The sequence below is a fragment of the Ovis canadensis genome, chromosome 15 (assembly GCF_042477335.2).
Source record: "Ovis canadensis isolate MfBH-ARS-UI-01 breed Bighorn chromosome 15, ARS-UI_OviCan_v2, whole genome shotgun sequence".
Lineage (NCBI taxonomy): Eukaryota > Metazoa > Chordata > Mammalia > Artiodactyla > Bovidae > Ovis > Ovis canadensis.
This window is the reverse complement of record NC_091259.1, coordinates 43,070,060-43,092,638: the sequence shown is the minus strand read 5'-3', so window position 1 is coordinate 43,092,638 and position 22,579 is coordinate 43,070,060. Positions and strand designations below refer to the sequence as shown.

Below are 22,579 nucleotides of genomic sequence, written 5' to 3'. Positions count from 1 at the left end.
CAAAGGTTTAGAATAAGTTTGGTTCTGGTGTTTAATCAGATCCAGATTAATAGAAGATGTAATGGCCCATATCTTATCTCAATAGGGGAGGTTTAATTTGCCTCTGTCCTAAGAAACCCATTTATTAGACATTATCTTAGTCCTAGACCTCTCCTTAGTACTCATAATAAAGAAAAGAGGTTGTAAAAAACAAGATCTGACATGAGAGATTTCTTTTCAAGCCCATCCTTGAAGGGTGAAAGTGAAAGTGTAGTCTCTCAGTTGTGTCCGACTCTTTGTGACCCCATGGACAACAGCCCACCAGACTCCTCTGTTCATGGGGCTCTCCAGGCAAGAATACTGGAGTGGATTGCCATTCCTTCTCCACGGGATCTTCCTGATCCAGGGACTGAACCCAGGTCTCTTGCCTTGCAGGGAGATTCTTTACCATCTGAGCCACTAGGGAAGCCCATCCTTGAAGGGTAATGAATCCATTTAATTTGGTTTATCTTAGAGTCAGAAGTAAAAAAAAAAAAAAAAAATCCAATGATTTAATTTTAAACTTTCAGTTATATCTCTCAAGATAGTTTTATTGGCTTTTTAATGTTATTTTTTTATCTGTTTTTAACTTTCCTAAAAATTTATCTCAGCTGTTTCTAGAATCGGAATTAGAGAACTTCATTTGAAGGAAACATTCTGGATCAAGCACCCTTCTTATTTTAGTTTCTGTCCCTGGTCTGGGCCCCTTTTGAAAGTCTGACCTACGTAAGGTTGTGGCTACTATCAGAGCCTGTGTGTGGCTTTTAGTTCACAGCTTTCCTCTTGGAAGCTGTGAACTTTTCTGGGAGAATGGTAACAGCCTTATGCCAATAATTCCCTTGAATTATCTTTATTTTATTTTAGAATTACTTTTTTTTTTAATGGACATATATTTGACATATGGTATTATATTAGTTTAATGTTTAGGACATGGTGATTTGACATTTGTATACTTTGGGAAATAATGACCACAATAGGTCTAGTAACCATCTGTCACCACACAAAATTAATACAATATTATTGACTGCACACCCCATATAGTATATTATATACTATAATGGCTTATTTATTTTATATCTGGGAGTTTGTACCTCTTGATCCCCTTCACCCATTTCATTTCTTCCCCAACCTCCCTCCACTCTGGCAACCACCAATTTATTGTCTGTATATGTCTGTTTTTCGTTGGGTCTAGTTGGTTTGTTCTGTTTTTTTAGATTCCACATATGTCAGGCAGCATTTTTTCTTTCTCTGCCTGACTTATTTCCCTTAGATAATACCCACAATTCCCTGAATAATCCTGTGTTTCCTTGAAAAATTTATTTGAGCTATGGAACTAATTTCCTGGGATGAATGATATCTAATATAGAGCTTTCAGTGTCTCTTATCTATAATACTTCAGTTAGGACTAAGAGCATTATTTGAGGGCTAACAAAAATGTGGATAATGGGAGTTACTATATAGAGATAACCAGGGAAAAGAAGGCAACTAGCTTGTCTTATTTGGTATGGGAATACTTTTATAACAGTCTCCCTTTCACAGTCAGGTCCTTTTCTTTATGGGGTTATATCGGGTAAGAGGCAGAGACAAAATGGAGTAAGTTAAACAGTTATTTAATGAAAAAGAAAAGAGTAAAACTAGACAACAAAACCCAACCCAACAGAATCATTACAAACAGCCAGGCAATTCCTCTTTTTTCAGGAAAAACTGGAAAAAAAGTTAGAAGTTGTCCTTTCCTTTTCAGCTAAGCGTTTTGAAAGGAGACTCATACTACCTTTCTTCCCTTACCAAGCATTGCTAACTGGGAGGATCATGACATTGCCTGGGCCACCTCCCTGAGTGTGCTTTTGTGAAGGATGTCATGACTTCTTAATTGCCAGGTCTAATGCACACATTCTATTCCTCTTCTTACCGGACTCCTTTACTTTATCTCAGTGGTTCTCAAAATTTTAAATTGTTAAAACGGATTTCTGGGCCCCACCTCCCGACTTTATGATTCAGTAAGTCTAGGGCCTGCGGCTCTGAGGTTCCCAAGTGACGTTGGTGCTTCTCCTTGAGAACTATTGTTTTATCAATAATAGTGACCGTCTCTCCTTGATATATACTACTCTTTTTGCTTCTGTAACAGACTATGCTCTTGGTCCCCTTTCCCCACGCTGAACATTCTTTCTTGGTCTCCCTTGTGGAGTTTCTTTACCTTCCTTTCCTCAGCAGGCCCCCTTGACTCAATCCTGAAGGGTTTGTGTGCCTGATTGCTAGTTAGACTTGCAGTTTATGATTGCAAATGCATTTATAACAAGAGAAAGTAAACCACTAACTATTTTGTTTCTTAAATTTTGAAGCATGTATATATTCATCTATGAAAAAAGTAATCAAAGGAGACAACCTAAAAAAGATGAATTCTAATAAGTTTTTAATATATGGAATGACTAAAGCTTAAAGAAGCTATATTACTTTAAAAAGCTTATCAAAATATAATTAACATGCCATAAAATTTTCCACTTTAAAGTGTACAATGCCGTGGTTTTGATATATGTACAGAGTTATATAACCATCACTACTATCTAATTTTAGAACGATTTTGTTTCCTCTAAAATGAAACCCTGTATCCATTAAGCAACCTCTCCCTCTTTCCTCTCCTCAGCCCCTGGCCAACATTAATCTACTTTCTATCTCTGTGGTTTTGCCTGTTCTGGACATTTCATATAGGTGGAATTATACAAAATTTGGCCTTTTTTGCCTGGCTCCTTTGACTTAGCATAGTGGTTTCAGTGTTCAGCATATTGTAGCATGTATTGGTATATTCCATTATATGGCTATTCCATATTTTATCAGTTTATCAGTTGATGGACATTTGGGTTATTTCTACTTTTTTGGCTAGTGTGAAAAATGCTGCTGTGAACATTCATATTTAAGACTTTATGTGAACATATGTTTCTATTCTTTAGGTATATATCTAGGAATGGATTTGCAGGATCATATGGTAACTCAGTGTTTAACTTTTTGAGGAATTATCAAATTGTTTTCCAAAGTGGCTGTACCATTTTACAATTTAAGTTACTTTTTGAGTTTCTTGTTTTTGCTTTAATTATGGCTTTTAGATGCCTTAATTTAGAGTTACAAACTGAATTTCTTCTGAAAGAAATGTTGTTTGTCATTTCAAATTTATCTCAATTAGTCAAAGCATTTATCACTATGTTATCATAACCCTATTTTAGATATATTGTATCTTATCTAAAAGTGAAATGGAATAGATAACATTAATTTATCATTTTTGTTAACAGAGTGGGAGGCTAAGCAAAGAACTGGATTTAGTAAGTCACCACGTGAGGACAAAACTTGATGAACTGAAAAGGCAAGAAGTGGCAAGGTTAAGAATGCTGATTAAAGCTAAATTAGATTCTTTTCAAGGTAAGTGCTAAAGAAAAGGTCAGAAAATTCCAACATTTGGTTTTGAGGTCAGTTTAGAGACCATGTTCCTTTAGTCAAAATTTAATGTTAGAATTGATTTGGCTTCTCTTAATTTTTAAAATGTCATTCAAAAATCAAAATGATTGTCCTTAAAAAATTATATCAAAAAAGAAAGAATGAAAAATAATAAATTAAGCCATTGCTTTAAAGAGGAAAAATAACATCAAAGAAGACCAAAAGAAAGAAGGGGAGAGAAACTAATTAGAACAATTTCCATAGATGAAATAGAAAAATTGTCAGAGCTAGCTCCACAAAAACACCAGATTCAGACAATACCAAAGGCAATTCCACTAAACCATTAGAGGGCAGATTGTCAGTGCTACTTAAAGTATTCCAGAGCATAGATGAAGAAGGAAACTTCCACACTCTTATCATGTATTGATGCCAAAACCAAAATTATTAGATACTAAAAGAATACTCTGTCATAGCAAGTGGATTTATTTTAGGAATGCAAGATTAACTTTTTAGGAAATCTAATATTATAAATTATTATATGTGTAGATACAGGAAGAAAAAATTTTTTGGTGACAAAAGAACTTGCAAAGTCAAAGGACAAATAATTAATTGGGATAAATCTTTCAAGTTTGTATTTTTTAAAAAATTGTATTTATCAATTTATGCATTTCTTTGGCTGTGCCTGGTCTCAGTTGTGGCATGGGGTATCTTTGAATTTCATTGCGGCACGTGGGATCTAGTTCCCTGACCAAGGATCGAACTTGGGCTCCCTGCATTGAAAGTGTGGACTCTAAAACACTGGACCACTAGGGAATTCTCCTCAATTTTTTAAAAAAAATTAAGATAATTATTTTTGGTAGAATATAAGGTTCATAGCAAGACTGAGGGGAAGATATGGATATTTCCCATATACCCCCTGTCCCCAAACGTTCACAGCCTACCCCAATACCAACATCTCCCAACAACTGATGAACCTACACTGACACATCATGATAGCTCCAGATCCATAGTTTATATTTCACTCTTGGTGTTGTACAGTTTATGGGTCCAGGTAAATTTATGATGACATGTATCTACCATCATAGTATCATACAGAGTAGTTTCACTGCCCTAAAACTCCTCTGGCTCTGCCTATTTATCCTCCCATATTCTAATTTTAGACTATGAGGAGATTACACAGCTAAGAAGCAGAGTTTTTGAAATGTGAAGCTATCTCAAAGAAAGTTCATACGATCACCTCCATATATTCAGAAAAGGCATTTGACAAGAATTAACACATCTAATTAATTTTTTTAAAGCCATAAAATAGTAATCAATAGATACTTCTGTAACATGATCACATATGTCCAGCTCAGCTACACATACTTATTGGAGAAACACAAATATGTATTTTAACTAAAATCAGAAACAAAACAATGCTCGCTGTGTCAGCTACTAATTAATATTGTTTTGGAGGTACTAATCAAAGCAATTATACAAATGAAAAAATTGGAGGTAAAGTAAATAGAAAGTAGACAATAAAATAATCTCTATTTGCAGATAATAGGCACTTAGAAAACTCAATAACTGTCTGAAAAACTTAGTATATACAACAGGAAAATTCAGCAAGGTAAACAATATACAGAGGGCTTCCCAGGTGGTGCTAATTGTAAAGAACCCTCCTGCCAATGCAGGAGATGTAACAGACACAGATTTAATCCCTGTGTAGGGAAGATACCCTGGAGGAAGAAATGGCAACCCAGTCCAGTATTCTTGCCTGGAGAATCCCATGAACAGAGAAGCCTGGTGGTCTATGGTCCATAGGGTCTCAAAGAGTCAGATCCAACTGAAACAACTTAGCATGCACACAAGCAATATATAGAAATCAATGTTTTTTCGTATGTGCAAACAACAGCCAGTTAGGAGATGTAGTGGAAGAGAAAACTATTCACAATACCAACAAAAACAAAATACCCAAAATAAACCTATTAAGAGATGTGAAAGACAGATAAAAACTTGAAAATGTTTCTGAAAGACACAAAAGTAGACTTGAAAAAACAAGGAAGACATAGCATTTTTCTGACACAAAACTCAGCATTATAAACATGTCAATTCTTCCTAGGTTAATTTATAAATTTAACATGATCCAAATAAAAAAGATCGGAGAAGGCAATGGCACCCCACTCCAGTACTCTTGCCTGGAAAATCCCATGGACGGAGGAGCCTGGTAGGCTGCAGTCCATGGGGTCGCTAAGAGTCAGACATGACTGAGCGACTTTACTTTCACTTTTCACTTTCATGCATTGGAGAAGGAAATGGCAACCCACTCCAGTGTTCTTGCCTGGAGAATCCCAGGGATGGTGGAGCCTGCTGGGCTGCCGTCTGTGGGGTCGCACAGAGTTGGACATGACTGAAGCGACTTAGCAGCAGCAAATAAAAAAGATGTACATTTTTCCCCTGGTACTGGCCAAGTTAATTTTAAAATTCATATGAAAAGGGAAACAAGCAAGTAAAGCAATATGCCTCTTAGGAAGAACAAAGAAGAAGAACTTGATATATTAGATATCAAAACATATCACTGAACATCAGACATTAGAACTCTATGATTTTGTCATGTAAGTAGAAGGACCAGTGAAACAAAATAAAAATTCCGGAAATAAAATTAAATGCATATGGAATTTAGTTTGTATTAAAGGTGGTATCTCATTAGTGAGATAAGTGGTCTTAATAGAGTTGGATACCCATTTGGAAAAAGGTATAGTTGGATTTATATCTCATATATATCAGGATAAGTGCTTATGTAAATCAAAGGTTTAAGTGTAGAAAATAAAACCATAAAAGCAAAGTTGACAACATAAGTGAATTCCTTTATTGTCTTGGAATGGCCTTTCTAATTATGAATCAAAACCCAGGGGCCAGATTTGGCAAGTGAGATACCCTTCCAGCTGGCTCCTGTATAATATGCCTGTATAGGTTGGTTATCTGGGCGGTTCATTGTCATCAGTAAATATCTGAATATTTACTAAGGACAGAGTATAAACTCCAGTTGCATAAAAATCACCTGGGGAGCTAGTTTAAAAATACAAATTACTGAATCTCACCTCTATATATGCTGATTCTGGGGATAAGTAATATGCATTTTAAACATGTACCTCTGGTCAATGGATCATATTGGAGAAATTGTGTAGAGCAGTGGTTCCCAAACTTTTTGGTACCAAGGACCAGTTTCGTGGAAGACAATTTTTCCATAGACTGGTGGTGGTGGGGATGGTTTCAGGATGATTCAAGTGCATTACATTTACTGTATACCATATTTCTGTTATTATTACATTGCCTCCACCTCAGATCCCTGGAGAAATGAAAGGCTACCCACTCCAGTATTCTGGCCTGGAGAATTCCATGGGCTCTATAGTCCGTGGGGTTATAAAGAGTTGGACAGGACTGAGCGGCTTTCATTCATTCGTTCATTCCACCTCAGATCATCAGGCATTATGTCCTGGAGGTTGGGGACCCCTTGTGGCTCAGGTGGTAAAGCATCTTCCTACAAGGTGGGAGACCGGGTTCGATGCCTGGGTCAGGAAGATCCTCTGGGGAAGGAAATGGCAACCCACTCCAATACTCTTGCCTGGAAAATCCCGTGGATGGAGAAGCCTGGTAGGCTACAGTCCATGGGGTCGCAAAGAGTCAGACATGACTGAGCGACTTCACTTCACTTCTTCACTTCACTTCAGTGTAGAGGGTGAACTCTCTGCTCATTATCCTAAGGACATCAGTGAGAGGTAAATTAACTCATACCATCCTACTTCATGTAGTCAGACACACGAGGCAGTTCTGTCCTTGAAGCCAGGCCTAAGGTGGTTTGAGATTTCTTTGCATTTAGACAACTTCCATCTCCTTAATCTTGGCAATGTTTTCTTTATTCCAAAACAGGGGCTAGATTTCATTACCTAAAGTAAACTGTCTTATATCCTTAGAAAAGTTATACATATTTTCTCCTTGATTCACAATTTATGAGTTAAAATTTCTGATAATTTGAAGAAGGGCTTAGTTTGAAAATGAAAGTTGCTCAATTGTTTCTGACTGTTTGTGACCCATGGACTATACCAGCCATGGAGTTCTCCAGGCCAGAATACTTGAGTGGGTAGCCTTTCCCTTCTCCAGGGATCTTCCCAACCCAGGGATCGAACCCAAGTCTCCTGCATTGTGGGTGAATTCTTTACCAGCTGAGCCATAGGGATTGGAGGGGGTGTAATTTTTAAGGTAGGCAATAGATTCATATGGCTTAAAACAAGAGTATAGAAAGTTCCTGGATAGTTTTGTACATTATTAGTTTCCACTGCCCCCTAATACCATCCTTCCTGAGTGTCTTTACTCATACATAAGCAAATACAAATAGAAGTTCACATTTTTCCTCTCATTTTATGCAAAAGATATATGCAATATACATTTTCTGCCATGTATTGTTCCTTTAATAATTTTGGAGATCTTTCTGTATTAATATGCAGAGACCATCTTTTTTTTTTTTTAGCAGCTGCATATATTTCCATTATATAGATATATCATAAAATTTATTTACCAGAACCCTGTTGATGGATATTTGGGACATGGGGAGAGGGGAAGAGAGGGTGAGATGTATGGAAAGTATAACATGGAAACTTACATTACCATAGGTAAAATAGATAGCCAATGGGAATTTGCTGTATGGCTCAGGAAAGTCAAACAGGGGCTCTGTATCAACCTAGAGAGGTGGGATGGGAAGGGAGACGGGAGGGAGGTTCAAAAGGGGGGGATATATGTATTCCTATGTCTGATTCATGTTGAAGTTTGACAGAAAACAACAAAATTCTATAAAGCAATTATCCTTCAATAAAAAATAAATTAAGAAGAAAAAAGTTTTTACTGTAAGTTACACTGAGTCAACTAGTCTTTCTCGAAATAACATTAAAATGCACACATTAAATTGTATTCCATTCCAGATTCAAGGATATTATCTTTGCCTAGAATAACAATGTATACAATATTCTTAAAAAAATAATTAACCTTTAATCTAAAATGCGGAATTTTCTTATAAAATATGAATTTTTATTCTTATGTATCATTTATATTAATTTATGATTCTAACTTCTAGTAACTTATTGTTTACAGTTTTCTCATTTTCTTTCAGATACAGGTATAGACCACCATGCTCTTCTCAAACAATTTGATCATCTAAACCACCTGAATCCTAACAAGTTTGAATCTACAGATTTAGATATGCTAATCAAAGCGGTGAGAATAATTGTCAAAATGTATTATTTTTATTGTACATTTGAGATTTTGTAATTTGACAAATTCCATGAAATGGTGGTATAACTTTTGTATATCTTTAAAGGGAGAGAGTGTAACTCTTATTAGGACAGATAATAATGTGGACATACAGATCTGTAATCCCTTGCCAACAATTCCAAAATCCAACATACTATAAAAATGGAAACCTGGCTTGAATTCTAGTAAGGCTATTTATAGTTTTTTTCCTAGCTTACTTAATATGAGTACTCCTAGATTTTGATAAGGAAGTGCTAATCTATTTATACTCTTCAAGGGTGTTACAAAATATTGCATATATGCCATATATCTTTTCTAAAATCTTGAAGATTTTGAAATACATCTGGCCTCAGGAATTTTAGATAGCAGTTCATAGACCTCCGGTGTTGTACTGTATGGAGTTAGCAGACTAGATGTTCTAGTCTGGGTATTCTTGCGTTTAGTTAAGTTGTTAGAAATGATTCTAGTTCTCTATATGGTACAGATTTGATACAGTCTCTTCCTTTTTCTTCTTTTTAAAGTAAGTTTATATATTACTTGCTTATGCGGAACTTCCTAAGGTTGAAACTAGCTTTGAACTTCTAGCTTCTTTGAATGCCTACACCTCTGATAGTGTTGATTGCTTTAGTTGCTAAGTCATGTCCAACTCCTTTTTGAGCCTATGGACTGTAGCCCTCCAGTCTCCTCTGTCCATGGGATTTCCCAGGCAAGAATACTGGAGTGGGTTGACGTTTTCTTCTCCAGGGGATCTTCCCAGAGCATGAACCTGCGTCTCCTACATCAGCAGATGGATTCTTTACCACTGAACTGCCTGGGAAGCCCATCTCTGACAATAAATGACTAAATTAGAAGGGTAGAATTTAAAACAAAAGTTGAGTATGTTTTAGCCCTCCTATGTTACCTTCTGTTAGACAGTGTGCTATATGGAAGAAGCTTTTATTTATATTTTTAAGCGCATCTTCTTATTTAATTTAAATATTGCTTTATAGGCTACAAGTGATCTGGAACACTATGATAAGGCTCGACATGAAGAATTTAAAAAGTATGAAATGATGAAGGAACATGAAAGGAGAGAATATTTAAAAACACTGAGTGAAGAAAAGAGAAAAGAAGAAGAATCGAAATTTGCAGAAATGAAGAAAAAGCATGAAAATCATCCTAAAGTTAATCATCCAGTAAGGACTGTGAATTTACCTATGGCTGATTCATGTTGATGTATGGCAAAAACCAACACAATTTTGTAAAGCAATTATCCTTCAATTAAGAATAAATTAATTAGTTAAAACAAAACAAAATATATATAAAATCACAATTAAATGAAGATACTTCTTTGTGCCAGATAGAATTTTATCATGTTATTAGTTCTTAAAATCTTGAGTTAATTTTTTATAGTTTTTCAATTTTGCATCTGAGTCTCTATATATGGATTACAGTTTGTCTTATGTGTGTGTTTTTTTTAATTGATTCACAGGGAAGCAAAGACCAGCTTAAAGAAGTGTGGGAAGAGGCTGATGGATTGGATCCTAATGACTTCGACCCCAAGACATTTTTCAAATTACATGGTAACAGAGTTGATACAAATATTAATATTAATAGCTTCTGTCTGAAAAATAATAGATGCTTTAGTCTTAATTGATTTCTGCTAAACTTTTCTAATTGAGTCCTATTGGTAGTAAATATTTAGAGTTTTTCTCAAGGGTAGTATTATAGTCTTTATTACTGGTCTGCAGTATAAAATAGCAGTAGCTGTCTTTATACTTGCTTTTATTTTTGAATCATCATATGACTTACTGCAAGTTTCTCTGTAAAGTGAAGGTATTTCTGTGACTAGCTAGGTGGCATCTAACAGACATTAGGCTGTAATATTAAAATATAGTCTTAAAGTACATTGCTTTATATTTTGGCAAAAATTGGTTAACATATATTTTTCTCAATAACTATGGTGAATTATGAGTAAGTAGTGAATTGTTATCAGTTGGACTGATCGGAGGCTTCACAAAAAGAAAGAAACCTTTTTCTGTAGCATGTTGATGCTTTATCGAAGTAATATTTTTGCAAACCATTTGTAATTAGTTATACTTTAACTGTCTATTTTCTAAGGCATTAAAATCAGTTTTTGCGTTTGTAACTTTTAAACTTTAGATGTCAATAGTGATGGCTTCCTAGATGAACAAGAATTAGAAGCCCTATTTACTAAAGAGGTAAATGAGTTCATTAAGTATTCAGTGGCTTTGCTCTCTCTTTTTTCCTTCTATTACCTTCCTTTCTTTTATGTTGGTTTTAAAATTTTCTTTTTAGTTGGAGAAAGTATATGACCCCAAAAATGAAGAGGATGATATGGTAGAAATGGAGGAAGAAAGGCTTAGAATGAGGGAACATGTAATGAATGAGGTATGTTTGAAATGTTTACCTGTTACTTTCTGCGGATTATTCAAGTTCTTGCAATAAATCTTATTTTTAAATGGAAAACAAATATACAGAATAGATATACAATTGTACTTTGCATTATTGATTCATAATTGTCAGTAGATTCCCTTAGTGTAAATAAAATTATTTTGTAACTACTTTAAAATGTTTAAAGATTAAGATGCTCTGCATATAAAAGAATGCTATAAAACATTCTTTAGAAGTAAAAAATTAATTTTTGCTAAGAAATTAAAAACTCAATGCCTTAATGGTTTATAACAACAAATATTTATTTCTTGTTCATGTTATTAAGCTAAAAACTCTGAAAGAGCCATCATAGACAGGATAACTTAAGCCCACGGTTTTTGTTTTTGTCTGTACTACACAGCTTGTGTGATTAGCTTGTGGGATCTTAGTTCCCTGACCATGGCTTGAACCCAGACCCTTAGCAGTGAAAGTGTGGAGTCCTAACTGCTAGACCACCAGGGAATTCCCCAAGCCCACTGCATTGCTTCAGTGATTTTCACCTGATATTTGAGCTTTTCATGGTAAACTAGGATTTCTGTTGAGTGCTGGCATCTTACATAACAAATGAATTTCTTTGGCCATCATAGAGTTCAATTTTGTAACTGAATTTGCCATAGTCTATAAGAGCCACTGAAAAGGATTTAGAAAGGTTGTCAACTTCATCTTTGATTTAGCTAGTTGTTTGTTTTTAGGAAAAAAATGCTGTGAGTATTTAACTTAAACTCCTTTATTCTTGCCTAAAAAAGTCCTCTTGCTGGAAAGATTGTTGCCCAAGCCCTTAGCTTCAAAAGGAAAAAAGAGGAAGGAAAATAATATTAGTCTAATCAGTCATATCTGCAGACTCAAACTTGGTGATCTTTGGGGATTTCAGGTATTTTCAAATTTGAATTATAAGGAAGAGAAAGTTATCTATTTTCTGATTCTAGTATGGTATTGAGTGTTGCTTTGTTTTTTTTTCCCTCAGCTTCTATGGATGTTAGGCTAATGCTAATTGCTGTATGTTTATATAGCAGCATCTATTAGAAGAATTTCTAGTGTCTAAATAATGAGAAAGAGTTATTTTACTTTACTATACATTTTCCTTTAATCAGGTTGATACTAACAAAGACCGATTGGTGACACTAGAGGAATTTTTAAAAGCTACAGAAAAAAAGGAATTCTTAGAGCCAGATAGCTGGGAGGTAAGACAACCTACTTGAAATGGGATGTATGGTTCAAGAAATTTATATCAGTTTATTCCCTTTTAACTTTTATTTGCCATTATGTTTGCATGGATAGTTTTACCATCTTGGCTTTTCACATAAAATGTCACTGTAAAATAATGAACTCGATTTCTTGAAAAGCTGTGGCAGCTGATCTCTACTAGTAATCACATTGCATGTAATTAGAAGTCTTTTTAAAATTGTACTTAAGTGTAAAATAATGTTCATTCTTGAAAATTAAAAATATGGATACATTTGAAGAGTGAAGTGGAAGTTACATGTAATTGTACCATCCAGAAGTAGACACAAATTATGCATTGTGTTATGCAAGTTTGGAAATCCTTTGTGTATTTAGTATTATGCATATATATAGCATACAGTGTATAAATAGTGTCTGTCCCATTTTTAGTTTACATATATATAAAAATTCATATCTATATATGTTTTAAATGGCTTTATACTATATAAATGACTTTGTGAAATTCTATGTTGTAAAATTTAGTGATAGTTCATGAAAAATTTCCAAAGCCATGTCTCAAAATCATCATTTAAAAAATGACAACTTAGTATGCAGTTGTGTGATAGCATAATTTTTATAGCCATTTTTCCAGGTTTAGACTATTTTTTTTTTTGCTGTGATAAATAAAATTGTGATAACTATCCATTTGTTCATGCATTTTGGGGCATCTGTGATGATTTCCCTAAGATTAATTCCTAGGAATAGAATTTTTCTCAAGTTTTATGAGAAGGTTTTAGTTTCTAAACATAGCTGCCAATTTGCTCCCCACCAAAGGTATTTGAATTTATATCATAGTTTACTGTGTATAAGTGAGTGCAGACACGTCTTGAAAAAAATGGTTGAGAGGTACTAGCCAAAGTAGACTGAGAAGAGAACACTGTCTTTTCCTATATAAAATAAAATTGCCTTTTTGGTTAGTTTGAAATAAGGTGGCCAACTGTCCTGGTTTGCGTTGGATTGAGGAATTTCCCAGGATGTGTAACTTTTCAGTGTTTTAACCTGGATGGTCTTAGACAAATTGGGACAATTGGTCATTTTAGTTTCAAATTAAATAAATCAGCTTCTTTTTTGTTTTAAGTTTTTATCTAACATTTCAGCTATTTCTGGACATTGGTGAAGAAGAAGAATGCTCAGATATTTGAACAACAGGCACTCAAGGGATTGAGTGCTTGTGGTGAACTGGATCAATAGATAATTACATACCTTTTCCACTTTGACTTAATTTCAGATTTACAAAAAAATCTACAAGAATAAACAAGGAATTCCTGAACACCTTTTTTTTTTTTTGAGAGTTACACATGATGCTGCTTTAACCTTAAATACTTGAGGGTGTTTTTTCTGCAAAGATTTATCTTATATGATCACAGTAAGACTATCAGTGTTACACACAATACTATTCTCTCATCTCTAGATTTTACTGAGATTTTTGTCAATTTTCCCTTATTGTCCTTTACAAAGGAAAATCCAAGATCATGCATTGGATTTAGTTGTACTGTCTTTCTAGTGAATCTGAAAGTTTCTGAGTCTCTGTATCTCATAGCATTGATATTTCTAAAAAGTTGTTCAGTCGCCCAGTTGTGTCCGACTTTGCGACCCCATGGACTGCAGCATGCCAGGCCTCTGTGTCCCTCACCATCTCCCGAAGTTTGCCCAAGTTCATGTTCATTGCATTGGTGATGCCATCCAGCCATCTCATCCTCCAATATCCTCTTATCCTTCTGCCCTCAATCTTTCCAAGCATCAGGGACTTTTCCAATGAGTCAGTTGTTCCCATCAGATGACCAAAATACTGGAGTTTCAGCTTCAGCATCAGTTCTGCCAACGAATATTCAGGGTTGATTTCTCTTAAGATTGACTAGTTTGATCTCCTTGCTGTCCAAGGGATTCTTAGGAGTCTCCTCCAGCACCACAGTTCAAAGGTATCAATTCTTTGGTGCTCCACCTTCTTTACGGTCCAGCTCTCACAGCCGTATGTGACCACCGGGAAGACCATAGCCTTGACTATACAGACCTTTGTCAGAGGAGTAATGTCTATCCTTTTCAACACACTATCTAGGTTTGTTATAACCTTCCTGCCAAGAAGCAAACGTCTTCAATTTCATGGCTGCATTCACTATCTGTAGTGATTTTAGAGCCCAAGAGGAGGAAATCTGTCACTATCTCCCTCTTTTTCTCCCTCTATTTGCATGAAGTAACTGATATTTTTTAAAAGTGCGGACCAGTTATTATGTGGAATGACCCTCAGTCTGAATTTGTCTGCTGTTTCTTTATGATTCCTACTTTTGGTAGGAATATCACTGAAGTGATGTTAAGTGCATCAAGAAGCATATGCTACTGATTATTTCTATAACTGGCTAGGTTAACTTTGATTATTTGGTTAAGGTGGTGTCATCCAAGTTTACCAATGTAAAATTACTATTTTACCTTTGGTAATATGAAAAGTAACTTGTCTAATCCACTGCCAGAATCCTTAAAAGAGAATCATTCAACATCATTTCAAAAGCATTGGTAAGCACTGTTTTAATAACTTTGGAGGTACTTAACGGTTTTCTGAGGGTTAGACATTTAGGTTATTTCCAGTCTTTTATTGTTACTTAAAAAGATAGTGCTGCTATTAACACATTTTTATATAAAGTTTTTCTGTGTTCAGGTTTATTTTATAAAATAGATCCTCAAATTTTGATGGGAATAATATTTACTTATTTCTTCAATCATAGGATTTACAAAAAGTTTCAGAATTGCTAATCAATATCTCTGAAAAACCAGACTTTAATATTTGTTTACATTTTTTGTCATGGTTTTAGCCTAAGCGCATATAGTCCAAATACTGTGATCACAAGTTTCTTGGATTAGTTCTTTTTTTCCCCTCCCCATTCTGTGAAGTATTTTGTTCACTTAAAAGTATTATTTATTTGTTTCTATTTGTATTCAATATGGAGAAGTTTTCTGTCTTTATGGATTTTATTTATTTATTGAACATGTGAAACATTGACATATTACCAGCAATCACATCTGTGCAAAAAAGATTTATTCAAAGAAGTATTATTTTCTTTCTCACATTTTCTTTGTCCTTACCACCCAGTTCTCTGTTTATTCTGTAGGTGACCAATCTCATTCACTTCAGTTCAGTTGCTCAGTCCTATCCGACTCTTTGCAGCCCCATGGACTGCAGCATGCCAGGCTTCCCTGTTCATCACCAATTTCTGGAGCTTCCTCAGACTCATGTCCATCGAGTTGGTGATGCCATCCAGCGATCTTGTCCTCTGTTGTCCCCTTCTCCTCCTGCCTTCGGTCTTTCCCAGCATCAGAGTCTTTTCCACTGAGTCAGTTCTTCTCATCAGATGGCCAAAGTATTGGAGTTTCAACTTCAGCATCAGTCCTTCCAATGAACGTTCAGGACCTATTTTCTTTAGGATTGACTGGTTGGATCTCCTTGCAGTCCAAGGGACTCTCAGGAGTCTTCTCCAACACCACAGTTCAAAAACATCAGTTCTTCAGCCCTCAGCTTTCTTTATAGTCCAACTCTCACATCCATACATGACTACTGGAAAAACCATAGCCTTGACTAGATGGACCTTTATTGGCAAAGTAATGTCTCTGTTTTTAATATGCTGTCTAGGTTGATCATAACTTTCCTTCCAAGGAGTAAGCGTCATTTAATTTCATGGCTGCAGTCACCATTTGCAGTTATTTTGGAGCCCCCCCCCCCCAAATAAAGTTAACCACTGTTTCCACTGTTTACCCATCTATTTGCCATGAAGTGATAGGACTGGATGCCATGATCTTAGTTTTCTGAATGTTGAGCTTTAAGCCAACTTTCTCACTCTCCTCTTTCACTTTCACCAAGAGGCTCTTTAGTTCTTCACTTTCTGCCATAAAACTGGTGTCATCTGCAAATCTGAGGTTATTGATATTTCTCCTGTCAGTCTTGATTCCAGCTTGTGCTTCATCCAGCCTGGTATTTCACATAATGTACTCTGCATATAAGTTAAATAAGCAGGGTGAAAATATACAGCCTTTATGTAATCCTTTCCCAATTTGAAACCCATCTGTTGTTCCCTGTCCAGTTCTAACTGTTGCTTCTTGACCTGCATACAGATTTCTCAGGAGGCAGGTAAGTTGGTCTGGTATTTCCATCTCTTTCAGAATTTTCCACAGTTTATTGTGATCCACATAGTCAAAGGCTTTAGCATGATCAATAAAGCAGAAATAGATGTTTTTCTGGAACTCTCTTGCTTTTTCAATGATCCTGTGGATGTTGGCAATTTGATCTCTGGTTCCTCTGCCTTTTCTAAATCTAGCTTGAACATCTGGAAGTTCACAGTTCACATACTGTTGAAGCCTCACTTGGAGAATTTTGAGCATTACTTTGCTAGCCTGTGAGATGAGTGCAATTGTGTGATAATTTGAACATTCCTTGGCATTGCCTTTCTTTGGGATTGGAATGAAAACTGATCTTTTCCAGTCCTGTGGACACTGCTGAGTTTTCCAAATTTGCTGACATATTGAGTGCGGCTCTTTAACAGCATCCTCTTTTAGGATTTGAAATAGCTCAATTGGAATTCCATCACCTCCACTAGCTTTGTTTGTAGTGATGCTTCTTAAGGCCCACTTGTCTTCGCATTTCAGGATGCCTGGCTCTAGGTGAATGATCACACCATTTTGTTTATCTGGGGTATGAAGATCTTTTTTGTATAGTTGTTTTGTGTATTGTTGCCACCTCGTCTTAATATCTTCTCCTTATGTTAGGTCCATACCATTTCTGTCCTTTATTGTGCCCATCTTTGCATGAAGTGTTCCCTTGGTATCTCTAATTTTCTTGAAGAGATCTCTAGTCTTTCACATTCTATTGTTTTCATCTATTTCTTTGCACTGATCACTGAGGAATGCTTTCTTACCTGTCCTTGCTGTTCTTTGGAACTCTGCATTCCAATGGGTATATCTTTCCTTTTCTCCTTTGCCTTTAGGTTCTCTTCTTTTCTCAGCTATTTGTAAGGCCTCCTCAGACAATCATTTTGCCTTTTTACATTTCTTTTTTTGGAGATGGTCTTGATCCCTGCCTCCTGTACAATGTCACAAACCTCTGCCCATAGTTTTTCAGGCAATCTAATCCCTTGAATCTATTTGCCACTTCCACTGTATAATCATAAGGGATTTGCTTTAGGTCATACCTGAATGGTCTAGTGGTTTTCCCTACTTTCTTCAATTTCAGTCTGAATTTGGCAATAAGGAGTTCATAATCTGAGCCACAGTCAGCTCCCAGTCTTGTTTTTGCTGAGTGTATAGAACTTCTCCATCTTTGGCTTTGAGGAATATAATCAATCTGATTTTGGTATTGATCATCTGGTAATGTCCATATGTAGAGTCTTCTCTTATGCTGTTGGAAGAGGGTATTTGCTATGACCAGTGCATTCTCTTGGCAAAACTCTGTTAGCCTTTGCCCTGCTTCATTTTGTACTCCAAGGCCAAATATTCCTATTATTCCAGGTATCTCTTGACTTCCTACTTTTGCATTCCAGTCTCCTGTGATGAGAAGGACATCTTTTCTGGGTGTTAGTTCTAGAAGGTCTTGTAGGTCTTCATAGAATCATTCAACTTCAGCTTCTTCAGCATTACTGCTTGGGGGATAGACTTAGATTACCGTGATATTGAATGGTTTGCCTTGGAAACGAACAGAGATCATTCTTGTCATTTTTGAGATTGCACCCAAGTACTGCATTTCAAACTCTTTTGTTGACAATGAGGATACTCCATTTCTTCTAAAGGATTCTTGCCCACAATAGTAGATATAATGGTCATCTGAATTAAATTTGTCCATTCCAGTCCATTTTAGTTCACTGATTCCTAAAATGTCGATGTCTCCTTTGGCCATCTCCTGTTTGACCACTTCCAATTTACCTTGATTCATGGACCAATAACCAGTCTCAGTAGTTTCTGGAGTTTTCCTTCCTGTCATACTTTTTGCCCAGATAAAATATAGGTATATATTTTCTTTTTCCCCTTCTTTCTTACCCCAAAGATATAATACTATAGATATTCTTTTGTACTTTGTTAACGACAGAATTTGAAAACTGAATCAGAGCTTTTTGTTTTATTTCTAAGGTTATTCTTTTCTCATTTTTTTTGTCTTTTAGACATTGGACCAGCAACAGTTCTTCACAGAGGAAGAACTGAAGGAATATGAAAATCTTATCTCTGTACAAGAAAGTAAACTTAAGGAAAAGGCAGATGAGCTTCAGAAACAAAAAGAAGACCTACAACGTCAGCATGAACAACTTGAGGCTCAGAAGCTGGAATACCATCAGGTGGTATTTTGTAAAAGGATTGTGGCATTAAAAAGGATTCTAGGGTCTTTGCTACATACCTCTGTTTTTGTACTATAATATTTAAATTAGATGTTATATTTTAAATTTTATTATTTTTTAAATGGCATTGTTGACTGCCCTAAATTTTATTATTTTTTTAATATAAATTTATTTATTTTAATTGGAGACTAATTACTTTACAATATTGTATTGGTTTTGCCATACAGCAACACAAATCTGCCACGGGTGTACACGTATTCCCCATCCTGAACCGCCCTCCCACCTCCCTCCCCATACCATCCCTCTGGGTCATCCCAGTACACCAGCCCCAAGCATCCTGTCTCCTGCATTGAACCTGGACTGGTGATTTTTTTCATATATGATATTATACATGTTTCAATGCCATTCTCCTAAATCATCCCACCCTCTTCCTCTCCCATAGAGTACAAAAGACTGTTCTATACATCTGTATCTCTTTTGCTGTCTCACATACAGGGTTATCGTTACCATCTTTCTAAATTCCCTGTATATACGTTAGTATACTGTATTGGTGTTTTTCTTTCTGGCTTACTTCACTCTGTATAATAGACTCCAGTTTCATCCACCTCATTAGAATGGATTCAAATGTATTCTTTTTAGTGGCTGAGTAATACTCCACTGTGTATATGTACCACAGCTTTCTTTTTTTTTTTTTTTTTAGTTTTTTATTTTTTACATTTTAAAATCTTTAATTCTTACATGCATTCCCAAACATGAACCCCCCTCCCACCTCCCTCCCCATAACATCTTTCTGGGTCATCCCCATGCACCAGCCCCAAGCATGCTGCATCCTGCGTCAGACATAGACTGGCGATTCAATTCACATGATAGTATACATGTTAGAATGTCATTCTCCCAAATCATCCCACCCTCTCCCTCTCCCTCTGAGTCCAAAAGTCCGTTATACACATCTGTGTCTCTTTCCCTGTCTTGCATACAGGGTCGTCATTGCCATCTTCCTAAATTCCATATATATGTGTTAGTATACTGTATTGGTGTTTTTCTTTCTGGCTTACTTCACTCTGTATAATCGGCTCCAGTTTCATCCATCTCATCAGAACTGATTCAAATGAATTCTTTTTAACCGCTGAGTAATACTCCATTGTGTATATGTACCACAGCTTTCTTATCCATTCATCTGCTGATGGACATCTAGGTTGTTTCCATGTCCTGGCTATTATAAACAGTGCTGCGATGAACATTGGGGTACATGTGTCTCTTTCAATTCTGGTTTCCTCGGTGTGTATGCCCAGAAGTGGGATTGCTGGGTCATAAGGTAGTTCTATTTGCAATTTTTTAAGGAATCTCCACACTGTTCTCCATAGTGGCTGTACTAGTTTGCATTCCCACCAACAGTGTAGGAGGGTTCCCTTTTCTCCACACCCTCTCCAGCATTTATTGCTTGCAGATTTTTGGATCGCAGCCATTCTGACTGGTGTGAAGTGTACCACAGCTTTCTTATCCATTCATCTGCTGATGGACATCTAGGTTGCTTCCATGTCCTGGCTATTATAAACAGTGCTGCGATGAACATTGGGGTACACGTGTCTCTTTCAGTTCTGGTTTCCTCAGTGTGTATGCCCAGTAGTGGGATTGCTGGGTCATAAGGCAATTTCCAGTTTTTTAAGGAATCTCCACACTGTTCTCCATAGTGGCTGTACTAGTTTGCATTCCCACCAACAGTGTAAGAGGGTTCCCTTTTCTCCATACCCTCTCCAGCATTTATTGCTTGTAGACTTCTAGATAACAGCCATTCTGACTGGCGTGAAATGGTACCTCATTGTGGTTTTGATTTGCATTTCTCTGATAATGAGTGATGTTGAGCATCTTTTCATGTGTTTGTTAGCCATCTGTATGTCTTCTCTGGAGAAATGTCTGTTTAGTTCTTTGGCCCATTTTTTGATTGGGTCGTTTATTTTTCTGAAATTGAGCTGCAGGAGTTGCTTGCATATTTTTGAGATTAGTTGTTTGTCAGTTGCTTCATTTGCTATTATTTTCTCCCATTCTGAAGGCTGTCTTTTCACCTTACTTATAGTTTCCTTTTTTGTGCAGAAGCTTTTAATTTTAATTAGGTCCCATTTGTTTACTTTTGCTTTTATTTCCAATATTCTTGGAGGTGGGTCACGGAGGATCCTGCTGTGATTTACGTCGGAGAGTGTTTTGCCGATGTTCTCCTCTAGGAGTTTTATAGTTTCTGGTCTTATGTTTAGATCTTTAATCTATTTTGAGTTTGTTTTTGTGTATGGTGTTAGAAAGTGTTCTAGTTTCATTCTTTTACAAGTGGTTGACCAGTTTTCCCAGTACCACTTGTTAAAGAGATTGTCTTTTCTCCATTGTATATTCTTGTCCCTTTGTCAAAGATAAGGTGTCCATAGGTGTGTGGATTTATCTCTGGGCTTTCTATTTTGTTCCATTGATCTATATGTCTGTCTTTGTGCCAGTACCATACTGTCTTGATGACTGGCTTTGCAGTAGAGCCTGAAGTCAGGCAGGTTGATTCCTCCAGTTCCATTCTTCTTTCTCAGGATTGCTTTGGCTATTCGAGGTTTTTTGTATTTCCATACAAACTGTGAAATTATTTGCTCTAGTTCTCTGAAAAATACTGTTGGTAGCTTGATAGGGATTGCATTGAATCTATAGATTGCTTTGGGTAGTATACTCATTTTCACTATACTGATTCTTCTGATCCATGAACATGGTATATTTCTCCATCTATTAGTGTCCTCTCTGATTTCTTTCACCAGTGTTTTATAGTTTTCTATATAACTATAGGTTATATAGGTCTTTCATTTCTTTAGGTAGATATATTCCTAAGTATTTTATTCTTTTCATTGCAATGGTGAATGGAATTTTTTCCTTAATTTTTCTTTCTATTTTCTCATTATTAGTGTATAGGAATGCAAGGGATATCTGTGTGTTGATTTTATATCCTGCAACTTTACTATATTCATTGATTAGTAATTTTCTGGTGGAGTCTTCAGGGTTTTCTATGTAGAGGATCATGTCATCTGCAAACAGTGAGAGTTTTATTCTTCTTTTCCAATTTGGATTCCTTTTATTTCTTTTTCTGCTCTGATTGCTGTGGCCAAAACTTTTAAAACTGTTTTGAATAGTGGTGGTGAAAGTGGGCACCTTTGTCTTATTCCTGACTTTAGGGGAAATGCTTTCAGTTTTTCACTAGTGAGGATAATATTTGCTGTGGGTTTGTCATATATAGCTTTTATTATGTTGAGGTATGTTCCTTCTATTCCTGCTTTCTGGAGAGTTTTTATCATAAGTGGATGTTGGATTTTGTCAAAGGCTTTCTCTGTATCTATTGAGATGATCATATGGCTTTTATTTTTCAATTTGTTAATGAGGTTTATTACATTGATTGATTTGCAGATATTGAAGAATCCTTGCATCCCTGGGATAAAGCCCACTTGGTCATGGTGTATGATCTTTTTAATGTGTTGTTGGATTCTGATTGCTAGAATTTTGTTAAGGATTTTTGCATCTATGTTCATCAGTGATATTGGCCTATAGTTTTCTTTTTTTGTGGCATCTTTGTCAGGTTTTGGTATTAGGGTGATGGTGGTCTCATAGAATGAGTTTGGAAGTTTACCTTCCTCTGCAATTTTCGGGAAGAGTTTGAGTAGGATAGATGTTAGCTCTTCTCTAAATTTTTGGTAGAATTCAACTGTAAAGCTATCTGGACCTGGGCTTTTGTTTGCTGAAAGATTTCTGATTACAGTTTCAATTTCTGTGCTTGTGATGGGTCTGTTAAGATTTTCTATTTCTTCCTGGTTCAGTTTTGGAAAGTTGTACTTTTCTAAGAATTTGTCCATTTCTTCCAAGTTGTTCATTTTATTGGCATA

At 35.9% G+C, this 22,579-nt stretch overlaps 1 protein-coding gene across 2 annotated transcripts in view; it reads left to right on the top strand.

Moving 5' to 3' along the window:
• NUCB2 (nucleobindin 2) overlaps positions 1–22,579 on the top strand; it is a 43,084-nt gene that overhangs the window by 19,754 nt on the left and 751 nt on the right. For both annotated transcript variants that reach the window (XM_069554242.1, XM_069554243.1), the window contains exons 5-12: positions 3,300–3,426; positions 8,585–8,688; positions 9,714–9,899; positions 10,196–10,286; positions 10,867–10,925; positions 11,023–11,115; positions 12,249–12,338; positions 18,513–18,683. In XM_069554242.1, the coding sequence (XP_069410343.1) occupies positions 3,300–3,426; positions 8,585–8,688; positions 9,714–9,899; positions 10,196–10,286; positions 10,867–10,925; positions 11,023–11,115; positions 12,249–12,338; positions 18,513–18,683 (921 nt within the window). The remainder of the gene's footprint in view (positions 1–3,299; positions 3,427–8,584; positions 8,689–9,713; positions 9,900–10,195; positions 10,287–10,866; positions 10,926–11,022; positions 11,116–12,248; positions 12,339–18,512; positions 18,684–22,579) is intronic.